This window comes from Hoplias malabaricus, chromosome 3, assembly GCF_029633855.1.
Source record: "Hoplias malabaricus isolate fHopMal1 chromosome 3, fHopMal1.hap1, whole genome shotgun sequence".
NCBI classification, from domain to species: Eukaryota; Metazoa; Chordata; class Actinopteri; order Characiformes; family Erythrinidae; genus Hoplias; species Hoplias malabaricus.
The window spans coordinates 55,964,345-55,988,188 of record NC_089802.1 but is presented as its reverse complement, the minus strand read 5'-3'; the positions used below and the strand labels follow the sequence as shown (position 1 = coordinate 55,988,188).

The 23,844-nt window shown below is 39.4% G+C and overlaps 1 protein-coding gene across 1 annotated transcript; it reads left to right on the top strand.

Moving 5' to 3' along the window:
* The first annotated feature begins 10,413 nt into the window (after positions 1 to 10,413).
* On the top strand, positions 10,414 to 23,262 carry LOC136691492 (tetraspanin-1). The gene is made up of 7 exons (XM_066664051.1): positions 10,414 to 10,470; positions 13,463 to 13,645; positions 14,471 to 14,545; positions 19,923 to 20,021; positions 20,467 to 20,610; positions 22,721 to 22,804; positions 23,131 to 23,262. Exons 1-7 carry the CDS (start codon positions 10,414 to 10,416, stop codon positions 23,188 to 23,190), a joined length of 702 nt encoding a protein of 233 aa, XP_066520148.1. The 3' UTR covers positions 23,191 to 23,262.
* The last annotated feature ends 582 nt before the right edge of the window (positions 23,263 to 23,844 follow it).

The following is a 23,844-nucleotide window of genomic DNA, read 5'->3' as shown; positions in this document are numbered from 1 at the left end:
TCTAATGGACTGGCATCTTATCCTATATTACAATATTCATTTTACATAAAAGAAGAAAATATAACCATGATAATTTATCAGTGCAGTCATTGGTTGCTGGGCTGTAGATACACCATCAGCCTTCCTCTCTTTCTAAATCTCTCTCTCTCTCTCTCTACATGCTGGGTTTGCATGAGTCACACACTCCACAAATAAACCATTCATCTTTCTAATGAAGCGTGCATTGTGCTAGCCTCTGATCCGCATCTCCCCCTCAGCACCTGCTCCAGGAGACAAGCAGGGCATGTGAGGCGCTGAGTCAGCAAACAGCCCCACGCTTGCGATGTCCACAACAGTGTCCCATGAGTCTGAGTGGCCACCCCAACATCACCACAACAACAACAACAACGCAAGAACACAGAGGAACAGTCATCTCTCACAGTTACAGCTCGGCCTGAAACATTCTGAGCTCATTTCAGTTGGCAGCACAAATGTACAGATATTTGTCACACCAGTAAAAGCCAAACAGCAAATGTAACCACTCTAAAATAATCCATTTGTAACTAAAACTGTAAATGAATCTTAAGAGATTTTCTTGCAGAAGCACACTTCATGTGATGGATCCCTTCACTTTATATGTAACTGATCTGCCAAGACAGGGTTTTGTGCTTAAAATTGGCTTTTGTTGGTTTTCAGTGGGGCTAACTTGGCTAACAAGAAATGAAAACTAATAACCTCTGCTTTTTTCTAAACAACTGGGAGTCCTCATCTACATCCAATGTTGGGGCAACTACACCTCACTTTTCCTATTCACATTCATAACATGTAACGCTTGAGATTCAGGGGCTGCAGAGCAGCTTTATTTAACACAAACCATCACTGTGAGGACCGACATCAGTAACTTAGACAAAACCTTTATCAAATAAATGAGAAACACAACAAAGTATCTACAAAACAGAAGCAAAGCAAACTCTAGAAGGTTTAGAACTCAATATGCTGTACAGAGTCATTACAAAGCATTTCTGAAACCAAGGGGTTCTCGTGGCAGAATCTTAATGAGTTCAAAGATCACTGAAGGTGTGTGAACCTGCCAAGAGGCAGAGCCAAGGAGGAGTCAGAGAAGGAATTAACCACTATCCAGGAGGAATGGCTCAATTCAGGTAGCCCAGAAAGGTGAAATCTTGACATTGGAGAAAGAGAATTTATACATCATTTATTTAGATTATGAAATAATTCTAAAATATTACTGGACGCACAAAACGTTTTGGCAAATAACACTAGAACAATGTAATGCTAGGTTGTATTTTTACCTTAAAAGAACAATAATAAAATCATTGTGATGCTTCACTGCTCTGTAATAATGAGACATTTTCCTGGCTACTCTGAGCTCAACAATGCAGAAACTGCACTATGGAACCCCGGTTTCAGTACAGTGCAGTAAAGATAATTTACAATCTGCAAAATACAAAATCTTATCAAATATAAATCATAATTTCTCATTACATTCATTTTGCAAACAAAGTAAAATGATGTCAATATTAATGATGTACTTTGTATTAAATATAAATAGATTATGCATGTCTTCCTTGAACATAATTTGAGCATGTGGGTATTACCTGTTACTGCTGGCTGCATGACTGTTATTCTTTTAGACACTTAACATGTGTAGACTAATTTATTCCCTTTGTTAATGGTATGGCACCCTGTCCAACAGGCTCAAGACACACTGCAGCCCTGATCCAGAAGAATAAATGCTTTGATTGCTTTCTTCAGTTCATTGGTGTAGTAGGTGTACAAATAATAGATGAAATGATGTCCATCATTATGTGTTTTTATTAAAGAACACAGCAGAGATAAAGGAACAGCGCTCTGGGCCTACACCAAGGTCAGCCCTTTACATCCTCGACGGAGGAAAAAAATAAATATGGCAAGCAAAGAAACAGCAGCACTAAACTCAGCCAGAGTGGCCATTTTTTGATGAGGCCCGTTGGCTCCTCTGTTGGCATATTTCGCCTTGACGAGTCTCATTTATTAAGCGCTGGGCTTTCGCAAGCAGCGCTCTGCCTGGCAATCACCTTTCCAGCATCCCAATTAACTCCGTCTTAATTGATGTTAGATGTATTAAAGTTAATGAGGCGGCAGTCCATCTGTTGAGCGGGGAAGCGGAGAGGGTATTATCATTGAGAGGGCAACACACACACAATGCAGCAAGGACAGCGGTTTGGGGAGAAGGCCTGGCACACAGCAGGGGGAAAGACAAAGAAGTGTTTGGCAAGCTCATCGTACACCCACAGGCACAGAAGCACACACACACACATACACACACACACCTGGCATCATTCTGTTCTTCTCCTCCATTCAGCTCTCATGCATTTTTACGAGTTTCATATATCAGTGATATGGCTCTATATAAAGAGGATGTATATATGACACATGATTAATGAGGCTCACCCGGCTCAGTGTGTCCAATAAATAATAAATCTCCATTTTACAGATACATACACAGTGTGCGGCCTCAGATTAAATTTTAATTTGAGATGATAGTGCCTGGAGCTGGCCAGTGCTGGGAATGGCAGAGGAGGATGTCAAAAGAGCTAGCTCTCTCTCCCAATCTCTCTCTCTCTCTCATCTTTTTCCCTTCTTTCCCTGGCTCTCATTCTCTCTTGCTTAGTGTCTTACTCCTGTTCTGTTCTACTACTGTTCTATTACTATTTGGTGTTGGTGTAAGTGTGTATGTTTATAGGTCATGACAGGGGGAATCATACCCTTGAGATCTCTCTCTCTCTCTCTCTCTTCAGATGATATCAGAAAGAGAAGCTTGTGATTGGTGCTGTTGCTCCAGGCCATTCAAAGACCTGCACCAGCAGTTACACTCTCTATAGATCAAGACACCAAACACTAACGCAAACACACACACATACATACATGGCTGTGAAGAAAATGAGCCGTAATGGGGAAAAGAAAGATGAAAGTGAGGCTTAATTGAATGAAAAGAGGTGCAACACCAAATGTAAAATGAACCACACATTCAAAACTCAGTATAACACATTGTTCTCATAACCTGGACATTACTGCATTATTTGGTCATTCTTTTTTTTCTATTTCATCTAAAGGGAAACCAAGGATCTACTGGTTGAAGATCTCTCTGTGAAGCAGGCTGTTAGATGACATAAAAAAAAGAATGCAAACACAGATCCTCTATTGTATTAATAATAAAACAAAACTGTCTCAACTTCCTTTACATACTCTGTACACATGAGCATAACCAGCACACTCACAGTCCTTCTGCTTTTCGTCCAATACCTTTCAGCGTGCACGCACGCACACACACACACACACACACACACAAACTACAAAGACAGACATTGAAACTGCAGGCCCATTTTATGTAAGCAAGAATTTTTAAAAACATCCGCAGCAAACTTTTAGGTTGTAGATATTTCTGTTAGTGACATTTTATATATATAAAATTTAAAAACAAACTAAACTTGTGGATTAAAATGTCCAAATACTGTAACGTTAGGCCTGTATTATGAAGTGGTCAGTGAATGTGCATGTCAGGAAGGTCTTTCTAATAAAGTGAACACTGGGTGACTTAAATACAGGTCTTAGGTCCTGGAGCTGTTCAACAGAGCACAAACTGCTCCTCATTCTCATTCTCCGACAGTAGCTTCAAATCCATTCCCCCTTCCCTGCTCTTTCTGAACCAGTGCTTAACAGAGACAAAGACCTTGAGTGAGAAGCAGTCCAGCCAAAAAAAAAAAAAAAGCTAGGCTAAATAAAAAAGAAGAAGGGGGGGAAAAAAACCTAGCCGGATTGTGAATGCGATCAAATTTTACGGTTCAGCTCTTGCTCCCTCTGTCTGTCCACTGAAATAGCCAAACAATTTACAATCATCCCACACATTAACCTTTCTGGAGCTGTGGTGGGCCATCGCTCATAATGCCCGAATGAGATGCTTCTCATGCCTGAATAAAAAAAAAAAAATACAAAAGGGGGGAATGGGCTTTGAGGAAAGTGGGAGAAAAAAGAAAAGGGAAAATAGAGGATTTAAGGCAGAAGCAGAGAAAGGTGGCCTATTGTGGAACGCGCGGTTGGCATATTTAACCTGCCCATCTGCATGAAATATGGCCCCTGGCCACGGCGCCGCTTCACTGCTCCCGAGGACGTAGTTAACATTTCCGCAGGTGAAAGGGGAGGCGTCGTTAAAGAAAGCCAAGCGCCAGGGATGCTCATCTTCAAGCCGCCCCCGAGCCATTTACTGCATGAGAGCCTCCATATCACCATCAATCCCCCTGCCAAGGACCAGGGAGAACCTCATAGCACCTCACAGGCTTACAGCTGGACCCTCTCCACCTGAAACATGCACCACATCTATCCCATGAAACCGTTTACAAGAGGTCGCTGCCAGACTTTGGACTCTGGAAGGCACATATCATATGAAACAAGTTATGATTATTTATTTAGAAAAAAACGTTTAGTGTACTATGTGAGCTTTCGAAAAGTTTCAAAGTCAACCATTTACTCAACAGGCCACTCAGTGCATATGTGAAAACTAATAACAGCCCATTTTTAATAAATTAAAATACATCCATCCATTCAGCCTATAGCATTTTAAGGCAGTAATTAAAAGAGTCACACATCTCCAGAGACACCAGGTCACACTCTGAGTGACTGTCTGTAAGGAGTTTGGTGTGTTCTCCCTGAGTCCACATGGGTTTCCTCAATGTACTCTGGTTTCCTCCCACGGAAAATAAAAACCCACACATTGGTAGGTGGACTGGCGACTCAAAAAGTGTCCATAGGTGTGAGTGTGTGTGTGTGCCACCTTCTGAAGGACTGAGACCCCCTCCAGACACTGGACATGTCCTGAAGCTTGTGTTACTTTAACCTTACAAGAACGGCACTACCTTGTGAGTGCTTTTAGTGTTACTTTATTTATAACCTGCTTCGAACATTTTCCAACACTTGTTCCATGTTGACATCCCCTGGATACGTGGTTACAGACAAAGAATGAATGAATGGATTAAAAAGGTAAGTGATAAGGAGAGTTGTTAGTGCTGATATCCTGTATCATAGGTATTGACTCATAAGATGCAGGGAGAAAAAATTACATTATCAAATTTTATGATAGGAACCAAACATCCAAAAGTTTTTTAGAGTGTATATTTGTTATCATATGTCTAAGGATTTTAGTATAAACATAACAGTTTGTGCCCTATGGTATTTTAGCTCAGACTTAAACCTTAAAACAAGACCATAAGAGGGTTAGTTAACATACATAATTCATTCATTATCTGTAAGCGCTTATCCAGTTCAGGGTCATGGTGGGTCCAGAGCCTACCTGGAATCATTGGGCGCAAGGCAGGAATACACCCTGGAGGGGGCACCAGTCCTTCACAGGGCAACACACATTCACACTTTTGAGTCGCCAATCCACCTACCAACGTGTGTTTTTGGACTGTAGGAGGAAACCGGAGCACCCAGAGGAAACACAAGGGGAGAACACACCAACTCCTCACAGACCGTCACCCAGAGCGGGACTCGAACCCACAACCTCCAGGTCCCTGGAGCTGTGTGACTGCGACACTACCTGCTGTGCCACTGTGCCTCCCCCATCTTTTCAGAAGAGTGTATATGACACACATCTGGAGTTATGAGGCTATGAGGAGCAGTTGAAATAAACAAGAAACAGGTCATCTGTCTCTCATTGTGTGTAAATGATGGACACATCTGTCCAACATTTTGCATGAAACCTCTCACACAGAAAAAAGAAGTAAAGGGCAGATACTTTAATACAAAATCAGTCTGTCAGGTTTTACTGGACTGTGAAATTATTGGCAAAAGGAGATGTGAGCAATTAGTTCTGTTTTACATAAGCACACTTGAAGATTCACAAATAGAGGCTTTTTAGCAGTTCACTTTTCATTAATGTGTATAATGCGTGTGAAATGAGTGCGGCTGTGAGTTGAGCTTCTGCTCCAACCTCCCGACTTCACACTTGCCTGTCATGTCTCTTCATACATGGATTTATATCCTCCTATCTTCAACTTAGATTGAATATAAGTGTCTATACTACATGGCCAAAGGAGTCCAGTCCCATTCTAATGGATGAAATCAGCTGCACAATCAGCTTAAATATTGTCGCTGTCCAATGAAATCACATATCTCCATTGGTGTGGATTTTTTTAAGTTTATTAAATCATTTCATGGTGTCATGGTGGTGTCATACAGCTCCAGGGTCTTGAGGTCATGGGTTTGAGCCACACTCTGGGTGACTGTCTGTGAAAAGTTTGGAGTGTTCTCCCCGTGTCTGCGTGGGTTTCCTCCAGATGCTCGGTTTCCGTCTGAGGTCCAAAAACAGGTGGATTAGCTACTCAAAAGTGTCCATAAGTGTGAGTGTGTGTCACCCTCCGAAGTACTGCCACACCCCCTACAGGGTGTGTTCCCACCTTGCACCCAGTGATTTTGGGTAGGCTCTGGACTCACCGAGACCCTGACATGGATCAGTGGTTACAGAAAATGAATGAATAAATCATTTGAACACAGCAGCTGACCTGCACATTGAGTCAAATTTTAATAATGAATAGAGCAACAGAAATGATCCAAAATTCACTGGAATATTTTTTTTACATTAATTTCCACTGAAAGTTAAGAATCTTTTTTCCTTCTCCTGTTAAATTACTATTTTGGCGATACGTTTTTGTTTATGGGTGGCACGGGGGCGCAGCAGGTAGTGTTGCAATCACATAGCTCCAAAGTCCCGCTCCGTGTGATGGTCTGTGAGGAGTTGGTGTATTCTCCCCGTGTCCGCGTGGGTTTCCTCCAGATGCTCCAGTGTCCTCCCACAGTCCAAAAACACGTTGGTAGAAGGACTGGAGACTCAAAAATGTTCGTAGGTGTGAGCGTGAGAGTGTGTGTTGCCCTGTGAACAACTGGCGCCCCCTTTAGGGTGTGTTCTTATGATTCCGGGTAGGCTCCAGACTCACTGCGACCCTTAACTGGATAAGCGGTTACAGATTAATGAATGATAAAAGCACTCACAAGGTATTGCCGGTCTTGTAAGGTTAAAGTAACACAAGCTTCAGGACATGTCCAGTGTCTTTGTACCCATGGGCTTCTGTAACAATTAAAAAAATCCTAACCTGACCATCTGGCTAATTTTCCTGTTGGGCAGTGTTCACAGGGCTACACAACACCTACATAATCCCAACTTATGAACACTGCCCTACAGTGAAGTGTAACCACAGTTTGTGTGTGGATGATTCAGAACTGTAAGCAAATCTTATCTCCTTCTTATGCGAATAAATATTTAAATGGAGTATTCTAGTTCACAGCACACTAATAGGCTCAGTCCTTTGCTTTTGCCTTTTCCTCAGAGACTCTGACATAATCACAAACGTCTTCAGCTACCATATATAGCAATTCATGAGCGTATGTTTATGCAAACGATGATTTCAGAATGTTGTCCTGTAGGGTAGTGAGGTTTAATATAATGTGGGGAATATGCCTCTCTGGAGAATCCAGAGGAAAGTTTTCATGAGCAGCACTTTATTGAAACCATTTACACACATATATGGAGAGGTTTCATTAAAAGGGTTCATTGGTTGCGGTTGTTTCCTTTTCATAAATTCTCCTTGCTTACTTTTCTCTGTGCTGCAATGGCCATCCAGCCTGATGAACAACATCCAGAACAAAGGAAAGATTTACTGCAAAAACCCACGACACTCTCACTCTCTCTCTCTCTCTCTTCCATAAACTGTAGTCAATTAGGCCCCACTCCTGCTCTGATTTATTGGCCTAGTCGCCTATGGCACAAAGGAGCAGCTAAAATTAATATGCATTTGCTTACAGCTGCCAGTGATGAATTAAGACTGGGAGAGACAATGGAGGTCGCCAGGGAGCCTGTGTGTTTAGCCATAGTCACTACAGCTTTTGGGTGTAGCTATTGTCGCAATTTCTCACTTAAATGACACCACAGGCCTGGCACGTGATCCTACATTACATGTTTACAAACAGTGTGATTATACTGGCCGCTGTCTGTGGGATGTGCATTACAAGGTTCATGCAGCAGTATCAAGGATTGCTTGATGTGCCTTTTCCCCTACAGCTACTGTTTTATGGCCTCGGATAATGTGCAATAATCAGCTGGATGGTGGCCTTGAATCATGATTTTAAAAAACGCAGGCCCCTTAAAAAGTGCACCTCGGTTTACGACATCATAACTTTGGATTTTCTCTTGCTCTTATATTTTTCACCTAGGTTATTTCTTCCAGTGGCAGCAGATGCACAGCACGTTAGTTATCCTTTGTTCTCGCTGCTTTCTCCTCCATTAGAAGCTATGCTAGCCAATAAAGAAAGCACTCTTTCTTTACTGTCCCAGGGAAGAGGAGTTTCACAAGGCAGGGCACGGGCCATGGACTTGAGATCCATCACCTAAGCACCTGCCCTGGAGCAAGCAGGTAATGGTCAATCTAGTCAACCTCATTACAGTCAGCCATGTTTTACTAGCTTCATCAGCACTGCAGAATCTCTGCAGCTTGTTATCGGGATGAAGAAAAATGAGAAAGGGCTCTTTTTTTTTCTTCCTCATTCTAAATGTGAACACTATTCACAGAGATTATTAACCAGTTTAATACCTGAAAATCAAAAAATTACCTGAAAAAAAAAAACCAAACAAAACAAAAAAAGCTGAAAGGTCCTCTTCTCACAGAGATTAAGGACTAGGGCTTTAATGATGGCACTAGTAAGATTGTCATAACTCACAATAGGGCCATTTAAAGGATATTACAGAGAATGCTGGGGCTTATATGTGTTTAACTTCAGCATGGTGGCACCAAGCAATCTATCTATTTTCTAATTTTTGTTTCCTTTTCTTTCATGCCTGCAGGGCCACTGCTCTGGATGTGTGAGTCACGTCAAATACTGACCATGAAGACATGGAGGGAGAGGGGTGGGTAATGGGGGGTTATCAGCACAAAGATGAGAGCGAAGGAGATTGCACATGCTGGAAAGCTGGTTGGAAATGATTGGAATGGAGTGGAGGAGTGCAAGTGCAGAGAGAAAGAAGAATGAGTTTGGAGGTTAAGGAGTGACCACTACATGGTCTTTTTACGATCACCCATAGGAAACAATGAGGGTAAAGCCATACTTCCAAATGCTTCTAACACTGGCTGAAGAGCAATTATGGCAAATGGACTCCATAATGCACTGGAGTAATTAAGCCCATGCTTTCACACAGTGAAAAAAAATATTCCTTTTAAGCTGCAACTCTATCTCCTGTCACCTGAAAGTTATTTTTCAAACCTTGTTATTTTACAAAGGAACGTGGGCTATTAAATAGCTCCACCCGCATGTCCCGGATCCGAGAGTAGGTCAGCGCTTAATTCCAGGAATCTCCCGCTGGCTGATATGATTATCTCTTTGTTTTCTGTTGGGCATTTCTCATGGAGAAAAGTGGACAAAGAAAGACACTGTCCTCCTCTGAGAGAACATCAATCAGCTCCATGAACCATAGACATCACAATGGTGAATTAGTGAAGCCCTAGCCTGCTTGAGGGAGTGCTGCAACACTGCCCTCTACAGGTTGAAGATAAAAATACGATAGAGCTGTGTACAAAAGAACAAAGAACACAAAGGAGCCTGAGTGAACATCAGGGGGTAAACAAATGTGACCTATTAAGCTGAAACTGTGTCTGTTTTGACCACACATGCTCCAGTTGTAACATATGAAGTGATAACTATTCTTTCATATTAAATAATGTGAGGGACAATAACATGCAACTGTCCAGATTATTACTTTCCTGTAGCCAGATTATTCATTTCCTTTCAGAGTGGTCACGTTTTCTCTTTCAATAGTATGTGAGTAGAAACATTAGGTGGAGGTGGGTGGTATTTAAACAGTGTTCCATCATGTGAGAGCTGACAGATCAAGTGCGTATTTATGCAGTCCTGTAGGAACCCTGTACTGCAGAGGAAATTAGCCATTGATAAACAGTCCACCAATCTATTTAGCCAGCTTTATCCTGACCTAACCACACTTATCTCACCTGTGTATGCATCTCTTTTTCTTTCTCCCTCTCTCTGAAATCTCTAAAGCAGTACACACATTCTACACAGGTAGGTTGCTTTTATACTTTTGCATTTGTTTAGAAACTCATATTTTACCCTTAACAATGTACAACTTAAAAACTACTTGATTATCAAATTCTCATCAATAAAATGTATTATTTTATTTTATTAATTATTGCTGCACTTCAAATGAAAACATAAGCAAACAGAATGACAAGGCTCTTTGGATTTAATATATTTTATTTATAAAGATTCAAGGCTATTCAGTTCATCTATTAGTTTTGTCTCTCTTTCTCTCTCTTTATGAATTAACAGGAAAGACCTTACACTGGTTTATTTTTATTGCTTTCTTTACAGATTAAAATGGGCTGCTTCACATTCGTCAAAGTTATGATGATTTTGTTCAACTTGTTAATCTTGGTAAGCATGTTGTGTTTTCTCATTACATGTGCGCATATAAGCCTAAGAAGGGTGGGGGGTGGCAGTGTTTAGAAGAGTAATTGCATCTCTGTATTTATTGCCGGAGATTTTTACGGCGTGTAAAGTACTAAGGAGATTCAGGCTGCCACTGAACGTGCTGAAAGTAATTTACACCAGCCTCCATAATACACTTATATAACAAAGGAGTTTCCAAACTATATGTCACAGTCCCATGCCGAGGTGTTCATCATCAACAAGGCAATCACAATTTCTTACATACAGCAATTTTCATCTCATTAACTTTAAAGCTTCTAATTTCATCACCTTTGTTTGGTAGCTAATGTTCCTGCCTAATGACACCGTTGGAATAAAGAAACACTATGATTTTTACTACACTTCAGCTTGAACCCCCAATGATTACTGTGTGCTTCTCTTTGCTAAAGAAATTTTACAGTATAATGGAGTTATTCTCTCTTTAAAGGGGCTTTAATGGCATTTGAGCCCATTCTGCGAGGATTAAAATAACACTTTAGAGATCAACTTATTATTTGGTTTAGATTGCACTGATAGAAGATTTTAAGAGTAAACAAACTGCATCATTTTATGGTTTTAACGTATTAGTAATGGGCTTACAGTATAATATATTGTATGTACAAGCCATGCTCATTAGTAGCAGTGCTTACCACCTGAAACCCTTAAGGCTATGGTGTGTGTTTGTGTGTGTGTGTGTGTGGCATGTTTATGCCTCAATCAAATGTGGAAATGAAGAAATATTGTTCATTATGTAAGCTGAAATTTCAAAATGATCGATCAGAATTACCTGTGTCTACTTTGTTCTCCCTGGGTCTGTGTTGGTTTCCTCCCACAAACACATGCTGCTAGGCAGATTGGTTATGCAAAAGTGTTCATGGGGAGAATGATGGACTGGTGCCCTGTCCAGGTTGTGTTCTTGCGATGTGTCCCATGAATAAATGCCTGAATAGGATGAAGAGGTTACAGAACAAGAAAAAAAATGAATATTACAATATAAGTTTTGTTAAAGACAGTGACACCACCAGTTCTCTACAGTAGATTTGTTTTTTACCTGCTACTTTTATACTTCTGCTCCAGTTTTTGGGAAGGTGTTTTCTTGGCCTGAGTCTGTGTGAGAATTTTAGGCTGGCTTACATATCTTTGCTGATTCGCTCGCTTGTTTAAGTGAACTAAAAGCTCAGAGCAGATTTATCTTGTTGAAAATAAATTCTCCTTCTTACAGTTCCTAATGCTGAATGATCTCTAGTGCAAAGGTCTTGCGCAATGGCATCTCATTCTGTCAGAAACTGTGAGCTTTCCATATTTTGCACAGTACCATTTAATTTCCTGAGTTTCTCCTGCCAATAAACTGATTTATATGCAATCTCTTCTGTGCATCTTCTCCTGACATGACACTCCCCACACGTGGCATTTCATTAAAGGATCGGGCCTCCCTTGCCGTAAAAAAGGGGAATGCCAGGAGCAATTATGGCAGGCAGACGGAAACGTTTGTAGGCAAGAAGTTGAGGGTGATATGCATGTCGTATCTGATTTGCTGAGAGCTGCTGTGATTATCAAAAACAGGTGTGAGAATGTCATGTGGCAAACACTGAAACAATTTTGAAAGCTGTGTATTAAAAAAAAGGGTGTAACTGAAAGAGGCAATATGCAGAAATGATGGGATGGGGCCTTGTGTTTTATCTGACAGACAGCTGAGTCACAGAGGAACCTGCTCTGACAGCTGTGATTGTGTTTGACGTGTACTACCAGCTTTCACACACAGAGGCAGTATCACATTTAAACCAACTCACAGACATTAACCCCCTTATTAACCCCCTCCCTCTGAGACAGAATGCATTCACATAAAAAGTCAGTAAAAATGTACTCTGGTGTTCAGAACCTTGACATGAAAATTGAAAACGAAAAGCAAGAAAAACTGGGAAATTTAGCAAAGTAGCATCTACTAAAGAGAAAACAGATTTGATGGTATTTTATGATTTAAAAAAAAATGACTTTAGGATATAACTGGGCACTTAAACTTGGATAAACTTGGTGAAGAAGAGCATTTGCCTCTATGTAAAGCATAGACCTTACGTCTGAATGCCAGGGTGTAATTAAGAGTTGAAGAATCTTGTAAATCAAGCACCACGGCTATTATTTGGGGTCGTTTTGGTTAATTGCACAACTAATTTGGTGGTTTCTATGTGCACATTATTCAGTAATTAATCTTAGGGTTTATTAAGCAACTAGTATAAATCATTCAGTAATTACTATGAAACTAATATGTAAGATAAGTATTAGTGAGAGTGAAAAGCAGTAATGTGGATATACATACAGGCTTTATGTGTAGGTTATCGGATACAGCAACATTTTTTCTTTTTCTGTTTGCATTTTTATTTGTTAGTTTTTTTTTGTTTGTTGTTTTAATACTCAAAATATATAACAGAGCATTATGAATAGCTAGTTGAGTAGATGCAAATGTGAATATTAACAATATATACCATACAAATATGTTTCAGACCCATATATTGGTATTTTTCAGTTTCTTGTATTTTCTATTATATGTTATATGCTATTATACTATTAATTAATGACCCAGCACTGTGGCAGCACACATGCCTCAGGTACAGAATGGCAGTAATGTCAGACCACTAAGGAGGACTCCTACTATGCCCTCCAGAATTACTTGAACCCTTGGGAAAGATGAATATAAAAGATTACAATCTGCTTCAAACATTTTACATTTACAATAGACTTTAACTTAATTTGAACTCTTGTGTACATCTTGTAGTTATTATTTTACTCTATTCATTTATTTGGGTTTTCTTTTTAAGGTTTTTTGTTACACTGTCTTTCTGACATGACAATAAAGTTCTTCTTGATGTTGATCCAGTTGCCTACAGGAAGAAACGAGCGTACTGTACACCACTGTCAGTGTTGTGTAAGGCTGTACCTGTTTTTTGGCAGGTGGCGGGTCTAGCGCTGGCGGCTGTGGGGATCTGATGGAGATCCCTGGCTACAGATTTTAGGGATATTTTTCTTAGACGTGTTGCACTTTGTCAATGTTGGCTTCTTCTTTATTGCCACTGGAGGTGTGATGGCCCTGCTGGGAATTCTGGGCAGCTGTGGAGCCAAAAAGGAAAACAAATGTCTGCTGATAATGGTAATGAGAAAAGTTTTACGTTATTGAGCAATGAAAAAATGAAACAAGACCTTATTTATTTTATTTATTTATTTACACAATGTAGTATAGTCACCAATAAACTATATTATCAACACCTAAGACTTCATAGAGGTCAATTGCTTCAATGTCATATTGTCAGGGATCACGGAGTGGACTGACGGAGGCGGACGCACTTGCTAAAACACTGAGTTTAATTGAACAAAAGATATATCAAAACAAAGACAGGCAACAGTGGAAATAACAAGACTAGGATTTTAAACAAAACGACATGACTTGGAATGGGAAGAAACAACACGACATGACTAGGAACAGGAAATACACAAAACGACAAAACTAGGAAACAATAACGACCTGACTTGAAGTGGGAGAGAAACACGACATGACTTAGGAACAAACAAAGGTGAAATGTCTGACCAACAGGAGAGACACAAAGGAACTTAAATACAAGACACAGACAAGATACACCTGGACAGATAACGAGGGGGCAGGGTAACAGATGAGACACAGACGAGGAGGCGGAACAAAGGCGGGACTAGGGTAACAACAAACAGAGCCATGTGCTGATAGAGCACATGGCCGGAAAACGGACATGACAAGACGAGGGCGTGACACATATAGACTTAAGAGCTGATGAACAATTTTTTTGTTTTAATGTTAATTGTAGTAATGTTAATGTATTGTTTCTTAACAGAGCTACTGTTTTTATGCAAGACAAATTTCAGATCTTGGATCTGACAATCAAGTATTATCTAATCTAATCTAATCTAACCATGTGCATTTTTTTTTCTTCCTCTGTGTGTACAGTTCTTTTCCATTGTTCTGATCATTTTCATCTCTGAACTGGTGACCGGCCTGGTAATCCTGGCCTACTCTTCATTAGTAAGTATTGCTCCAAGGTCCTCACCTCTCCCATAAACTCAGACTTCTCTCCTTCCTGTTTTATTTCCATGTAAATTCTGATCATATTCTGGCCTTCATTAAATATGGGGAGTTTACGGCAGCTCCAGTACATTCGGCTTCTTAATGACTAGCCAATTGCCCCAGGCTTCATGCCATTGCTCTCGCTCTTAGCAATTTATCCAGCTCTGGTACTGAAGTTCAAGCATTTTATATGCAAAACAGGCTATTTACATATATAGCTGTGCCTATTTAGTGAAATGTATAATAATTACAACAATTCCGGGTGAGTTATGGAGGGCGGTTTAGGAGAATAATGCATTTTAATAAAGAAAATAAAACCTTTCTGCTTGAATTACCAAATAAATCTGTGTCATTATGGAACAATCTCAGCTAATGCATGTCAGGTGTCAAACACTGAGGTGGAATATACCTGAATGCTCAGGTTTATTTATGCTCTGTTGTCTTTGAGATTAGTCCATTGACCCATTGAAGTTTGTCCATGGCTTTGGGAAACTGTATTTTGCTGGGTCTCTGGTGGGAGTCTTAAGTCCAGTTTTGTTGGAAATGGTCCTCTGGGTATTTCCGCAAGCATGAAATCAGACTGTTCTCAGAACGTCATTTACATGGCTATCTAGATGAAGGACTGCAGCTTATCAGCTATCAGATGCAGCTAAGGCTATTCAGCGGGCATGAGGGAGGAACAGAGGAGGACATATGTTTGAATTATAGACACGGCAAGTTGTTAAGGGGAACATTAGGCATGCACAAGCACATTTAATGTGCTGTTTGTCACCATCGTTCACACGCAACCATCCATTTATTCATTATCATGACGAAAGAATTGTCGTTTTAATAATGCATATACTCGTCTATAACCTGCCTCTTCTGCTGTGGTTTTGATAAGTATGGAACACATCGGCAAAACAATAACGCAGCAATGGCAATTTGAATAATATACACATTTACCTGAATAATCAGTGAAAGCATGTGATAAGTCGTGACATGTTGTTTATATAAACCAGGGTTTAATGTTGCTACTCTCTGCTACAATCTTAATGAACTGAATGCCAATCAGTATCCTATTTTCAATAGACAGAAATCAGAAAAATGCAATGACTTAGGAATGCTTTGTTTCCCATTCGGAAAGAATTTGTTCTGTGGTGCTGTTGTCCAATGTTTTCATTACAAACCTGATTGCATTTACAATGCTTAACAAGATGGGAACAGAGGATACCAACTGTTAAAATTGCTATTTGATATAAAGACTTCAGGCAGTTTAGTTACACACAAGCACTCCGTGTCTACGAAGCTATGTTGTTATAGGACCTACGGAATGAGACCTGGCATTGTCTTGTTGAAATAACAAAGTACTTCCCATGAAAAGACATATTGATTGCAGCATATAAGCATGTGACAAGGGTTTTCCAAGGTGTTCCTATGCCTATTTGGTTATATTTATCACAGTAGCATGACAATTTCCCCTGCCATGCTGACTGAGGTTTTACATTATGCACTTCAACAATCTTGCCCTACACAGGCAGGAATTTCTGCAGATTACCTCAATCCTTTTACAATGAAGTAGATGGTGAAATATATTGCAATATTGTATTGAACACTTTTAAGGCTATTGACTGTTTCTCTCACATTTTTTGTCAGAAATGTTGAGTTAAAACCAATCTTTGCTTTAGTAGGAAATAATACTTTGACCTGTTACCAGTGCACCTGCATATTATTATATGTTTCAAGATTGAACTGCATCTTGAATATTCCATATATTTTTACTCATTTTGCTTCTGCTCAAATTCTTTTGCAGTGTGCTGAAGGCATCAAATTCTAAATTTGTTTATATTTGTTTTAAAGTAAAATAAATAAAATTAAATCACATAGATTTTATTCAAATATTTAGCTACGTGTCATATTCAATTTTACATTACTATAGAAACTACTATAATAGAAAACAATGAGAAGGAGTCAAAAGAGAGTTAAATTGTGTTCAATAGAATGATATGGTTATTGTGTAATCCTTGTAAATAAAAACATTTATACATGTACAAATGTTTTAAACCTGCCTTGTACTTGACTGGCGTCCCATCCAGGGTGTGTTCCCGCCTTGCACCCAGTGATTCCGGGTAGGCTCTGGACCAACAGCGACCCTCGGCTTGATAATTGGTACAGACAATGAATGAATATTTTAACCCTATATTTAAATGAGACTAATTCAAAAACATAATTTTAATTTTTAAACTGAAAAAGTATATATATATAAAATAAAAAAAAATTCAATATTTGCCCATATTGAAACTGATGCCAGCAAAACATTCCAAACCATCCTCATTTTTCATGTTTTATCACCTCTTCTTTTTAATTTATTTAAAGTCTTGCTTGTTATAGGATATATACTACTTAAAATTTCAGGATCTACATTATAATGTTTTTCAAAATGCACCAAATTTCCAGAAGAATTTCAAATTTTGATTCATAAGCCCATGGGACACTCTTCCACTTCACCTCAGTCCATCATAGATGAGCTTGTGCCCAAAGAAGGCCAAAGGTTTTTTTTTTTTTTTTTTTTGCATTTGTGAATTTTAGCTTGGATTTGTGGATGCAGGGACAAACTGTGGTTTTGGGAAATGTTTCTGAGCACATGCAGTGGGTTTTTAATTCAGTGCCATCTGAGGGCTTGAAAATCACAGGCAGCCAATATTGGTTTTGGGTCTTGTCCTTTGCATGCAGAGATTTCTCCAGATCCTCTGAACTTATTAATGATATTAGGTTCTGTATGAGGAACCTAATATTTTAAGAAATATTATCTTTGAATAGTTGAACTATATGCCTACACAGTCTTCTTTTTTGTTGTTAAACACGTCATTGACCTCTTGTTTGTTTAACATTAAAAACTTTTAGCAGTGTTTTCTTGCCTCACCCAAACTCCATAATATATAAGGCCATATATCTTTGAAAAACTATAACATTCTCAAGTTTCTATTTTCAATTAAATATAGGAATTTATTGATTTGAACATAATTGTGTTGAGGGCGGCACGGTGGCGCAGCAGGTAGTGTCGCAGTCACACAGCTCCAGGGGCCTGGAGGTTGTGGGTTTGATTCCCGCTCCGGGTGACTGTCTGTGAGGAGTTGGTGTGTTCTCCCCGCGTGGGTTTCCTCCGGGTGCTCCGGTTTCCTCCCACAGTCCAAAAACACACGTTGCAGGTGGATTGGCGACTCGAAAGTCTCCGTAGGTGTGAGTGTGTGAGTGAATGTGTGTGTGTCTGTGTTGCTCTGTGAAGGACTGGCGTCCCCTCCAGGGTGTATTCCTGCCTTGCGCCCAATGATTCCAGGTAGGCTCTGGACCCCCCGCGACCCTAAATTGGATAAGCGGTTACAGATAATGGATGGATGGATGGATAATTGTGTTGTCTTTTTATTTACATTTTGCAAAGTGTCTCAACTTTCCCTGAAACGGATTTTGTACTTGTTCAATAAACATTTACATAGCTTACAATGCAACATTTTTGTTAAAAATGGCAACATTCATATCAGTGTATAATAAAGCAGTATTTATTGTTCTTTGTCCTTGTACATGTAGATTATGCTTCACTAAGCATGTTGGTGTTTATGAGTCACACACAGCCCAGTTTAGTGCTAACTGCTCTCAGTGCGCCATTTAGCATGACTGCTTTTTTTCTACAGCACTTTGTCCTGATGCAGAATGTGAGGGAATGGCATCAGACAGTGATGGATTAACCTAGCTGCTGCATAATAACCCTACTGATCTGTGTCCCTCTCCCTGATTCAGAGAGGGGGGGTCTTTTAATTGCGGCTTGTCTGCACGTCCCCCCAGGCATGCAGCAGTCCACTCGCACTGACCCCCAACACCACCCTCCTCCATCTTTATATCCATCCATTCATCTCTTTTTTCACCAGCACTCCAGCTCTCCCGCAAAGAAGTCTTTGTGTGATTGAAACTCATCAAGGTTTATTCATCAAAACCCAAGCAAATAACAGAAAGAAAGGGAGCAGCAGAGAGCAGAGTGAGAGAGTGTTTGTGTGTATGTGTGTGTGTTACAACACAAAATGCCACAGATAGGCTTTTTTCAATGTTTCTCCCACCAGAGAGGGAGAGACCACAAAAGCATACATGAGCTATACACAAAGGGCACCACATCTTAGTGGTTACCGCATCACTGCATCCTTTTATATAGTTTGCTGCATGAAATGATAATTTGATGTAACATAATTGGTTGAAACCCTGCCAACAAAAAAGATCAATATATATGGAAATTCCTTTCTGTGATGAGGATCAACAAAAGATAATCAGAACTGTCCTTACTTTGAGTCTTTATTTGTTTTGAGCATTCAATATCAACCAAAACAAACAAAAGACTCAAAGTAAGGACAGGAATTAGAGATGACTCTAAGCACTGGGAGAGAAGTTAGCATGAATTATAACAGGTGCACATGAAAATTCAGAAAAAACTTCAGAGCGTTCCAAATCATTCCATGATTTTGATACATTCATGATTTTAAAAATAATTAAGATATTTAGAGTAACATGGACTCCTTCCCATCCCAGGCTTAGTGAACCACCAAAAGTGTCTTAATCAGATAAGTAGTGTTTTAAACTTTCATTTTAGAGGGGAAATAGGATGCTTATAGGACATCAAGTGCAAGAAATGATGAGTAGCTGTAAAGATAATACTACTATCCATCCATCCATTATCTGTAACCGCTTATCCAATTTAGGGTCGCGGGGGGTCCAGAGCCTACCTGGAATCATTGGGCGCAAGGCGGGAATACACCCTGGAGGGGACGCCAGTCCTTCACAGGGCAACACAGACACACACACACATTCACTCACACACTCACACCTACGGACACTTTCGAGTCGCCAATCCACCTGCAACGTGTGTTTTTGGACTGTGGGAGGAAACCGGAGCACCCGGAGGAAACCCACGCGGACACGGGGAGAACACACCAACTCCTCACAGACAGTCACCCGGAGCGGGAATCGAACCCCCAACCTCCAGGCCCCTGGAGCTGTGTGACTGCGACACTACCTGCTGCGCCACCGCCGCCCCAATACTACTAAGTTAAGGAAATTGCCAAAATGTTGCCACCTTATAGCTATATTAAGGGGTGAAGTAGAAAATACTTAAAATGTTCATATTATGTGTAGTTTTTGAATCTACTTTGAAGTTTTTCTTTTCCTCCTCTTTTGCTGACACTGACACTGAAAAATAAAAAATATTAACTTAATTGCCATTCAGACTGGAAATGCATTTCATAAAGTGTGTTTTTTGCACAGGACCACATGTATGTTTTCCTTCCTACATCTAGTTTTATCTTATTCTCCCCAGCTTGAGAAAATCCTGAAGGCATGGTCCACACCTGTTCTGAAAGAGCAGTATGGAAAAGATAAAGTGTTCACAGACATGTGGAACGTGACCATGACAAAGGTAAGCCAAGGCTAATCAAAGCACATCTTTCCCCACAGTGCTGCCATGTTTATTGGACTGCCACCAAAAAAAAAAAAAAAAACAGTGCACACACACACACACACAGATCCGTGCCTGAGGCAGCTCAGCATGTGGCTGTCTAAAAATTCATCAGTCATATTTCCACACTAGAACACCCTCAGAACCCCCAAAGGCCAACATAAGGCGGGAAAAGGTAAAATGTGAAAATTGGTTTGCTAAATAAACTGCCAAAAAGAATCTGACAGTAAATATAATCTACCGAGTGCTTTGGAATCAATAATCAGCCATGTAATAACAGGGCAGCCACATTAAATGAGTAAAAATACCCAGTACCTTTTGAGTAACAGCATGCTATATCTGTATACTTCATATAATTACCAATAACTACATGCATTTTCTTCTGTTGGTACCTGTTGTAACATAGATGCACTGCTGTGGCTTCACCAACTACACAGACTTCACTGATTCATATTATTGTGAAGAAAATGGCAACATGTACCCACCCAGCTGCTGCAATGACACTAAAGTTTTCTGTGATATGGAGAACGCACTCAACAGTGAGGTTGAGGTAAGAAAAGTGTTCCACTGAAAGTAGTAACATACATACATTAGCATTAATGCTAGAATTGATACCAGAAGAGCTTAGCCAGACTAACAAGAGCAAAGAGAAACTAGGCAAGCCTAGTTTAGCCAGACCGTCATTAGCCATTGTCATAGTTTTTTCTGGCATTTCAAAAACAGGAAAGACAAAAATACATACCCTTTTCATTGGAAGGTCTGGAGAAGCTTTGATGCTTCATATTAATATATTTGTTTACAATAATAACAAATACTATCAAACTATAAAAATAGTTCATCTTGTCCTTTGCTGACAGTGTATGTATGATCATGGAAAGCCTGTTATTTTCTGTTCATACAAAGCTACAAAACCGAAGCACCGTGTTGAGATGACATTAAAGCAACTCGTTTACCTGAAAGCAAAAAGATAACATTTTAACATTTAAGTTTTTGAACATTTCTAAAACCTTTCACCTTAACATTTTATCAACCAAGTAAACTATATTTACTAAAGGAACAGGGCATCGCTGGGAACTAGATACTTATTACTGACTTACATTTCAATAAGGGTCCGACTGATAAAACAGGGCTGCGATAAATTCACAAACTCGTTTATTTTGAGCAACACCTCGCTCTGGTGTTCTGGATTTAATAATCCGGAGATTCTGTCCGTGTTCGTGTAAAGTTAAATAAAAAACTGTGCAGATGTAATTTACTCGTCAGAAAGTCAGTAACGGTGAGATGTGTCCGTGTATTCGTGTCGTTATAAGGACAGACAAGATGACTTTGTTAAATATATAAGAAAACAAAAGGCTGGGTCACAGAAACATTCTCCAAACATAAAGAAGAGACTATGATAAATATTACCTCAACAAAGTTCAACACATTTCTGTTCGAGGGTCCAGTAAAACACTGAGCTTCTCACCGCGGTGGACTGTGGGGCGCTGAAGCGGCGCGAATGTGTCCCAATTCAGCTCTCAACTCTCTGACCCCTTGAACACTTCAAACCTCTCACCTTTCAAAAAGTGAACATTTTAATGAAGGATTTAGATCTTATAACAAGAAATGGGACGGAAGAAAGCCATGCAGGCAGCAAAATCCCAGACATTTTTAGCGATTTAGAAATTACTACCAAACGCATTTTGAGGTCCCTTAAAGAGTTCTTGTTCAGGGAAAAGATGACTTTTGGTTACCCACGAACGGTTCCAACTGTAGTTCACGAACTGGAATGTGAAGTAGGGCTGAACTAACAACATACGCTGTAGTGGCGCCACCTTAAATTTTGTCTGTGAAATATGGCTTATTTAACGGATCCTAACGGTTCCTCGCGCATGCGCGTTTCAACATTAGGTGTCAGTCAGTAGCAAATGCCTCTTCTAGGCTGGCCCAGCAGGCAGTCCAGCAAAAACTATATTAATGACCAAAAAATGTCATGCAAATAAAATTATTTAAAATAATGAAACACAGTGGTGTTATATGAAATAAAACATTTCACATTTGTTAAAGTTTCAAATGCACCTTCCTTTTACATCCAGTTCATAAATGTATCTGTAAACAGCCCCTTATAAATTCACTGTTTGGTGATGTCATGAAAACAATTGTGCATACTTTCACCCAGACATTACAATTTCAATAAGTTGTCTTCAGCTTTTTAAAGAAGGCATATTACATGACAACCAATCAGAAAATAAGCTATTTACATAAATTCCAGTAAAGACATAACTGTTGTGTTAATTGTGATTTTGGAAAAAATATTGTGAAAAGGAAGACGGGCCCTTTAATACTGAGTGATTGTAAATAGGGGTAAACAATTTTGGGAAAAAATGTAGTTGTGGTTCTTCTGAACCCTGAATGAATTATGCCAGACTGTCATTTAGGCTGATGTTTATTGTTGAAATATACAGTATATAGTGTTTACCTATTATATAAAAGCCAACTCTATTATACGGAAGATTCGTGTTTCTATTTAAAATGTGTTAGGATATTGATTCTGATAATGCAGGCTAAATTTAAATACTCTTAAATTGCATTTCCAATATAAATGGGATTAATATTCCAGCCCTACTTTTAAAACTGATTTATATTTAGGTTTAAAGATGTGGTGATATTTTATCCTTTAGGGCTGTTATGAAGGGCTTATTTTAATCATACAGAAGAAAACCTACATTGTCGGAGGAGGAGCTGCAGGAATATGTGGAGTTGAGGTACGTTTAAAACACAGTGTAGAGATTTTATACAGCCTGCTAAGACATTCATGTTTCTAGGAACAACACCTTGTATGTTGCTTTCCAAATTTTTGTTTAAATTAAAATAAAATACTCCCATTTGTCAAGTTGTATTACTGAATAGATTTTCACGTATGCTTTTCTAAACAATGTACTGTTTGTTCCTAGTTAATGTATTTGATGTCTGGAACAAGTTTTAATGAACAACAGTTATCTTTTTGGTTACAACCTAATTTATACAAAATTAAACACATGCGATATATGGCTAAAATTAATCATTTTGTCCCTCCCTTCTTGTCCCTTAGCTGGCAGCGATGGCCGTGTCCATGTACCTGTACTGTTATCTGGACAAACAAGACAATTAAGAAAATCATGTCATGTTGTGAATAGCCAGATGACAGCTGTTACGTAACTGGTTATGAAAGTTTATGTACAAGTAATGAATATCAAAACTTTTGATGTTTCAAAGGACATTGATCTAAAGACCAGAAATTCAATAGGTGATCAAGGTGAAACTGACATTATTGATGCACGCATGTATATAATGTGATATGTGAAACAGAGGGAATGAGCAGAAATGTTTTTGAAATTACTGTAAATATATCACTCATAACTGCAAAAAAATATTTGAATGTAATGGAAACATACCGAATATAACAAACTGTATTTGCAATGACAACAGTGTGCCACATTACATGACAGGTGGATCATTAAAGGGTCAACAGTTTGAGTAAAGACTTATCAGCTGTCACATATTCATCACTTCAGTCAATAAACATTCACGTTTGCACATTATTTTGTGTCTGGGGGCTTTTTAAATTGAGTCGCACTGAGAAACTCCATCGGGCTGTAATTTAACAGAACAGCAGGAAGCTATGTTATTCGAGACCAAACAGAATGAATGCTCTTATGCCTTGGTTAAAGGACACAACTTGCCAATACTGCAGGTAAAATTGGGGTTATTATCTTAAATGGACTTGGAATGGCAGAACAGACATTGCCACTCTGTAATGCACTCT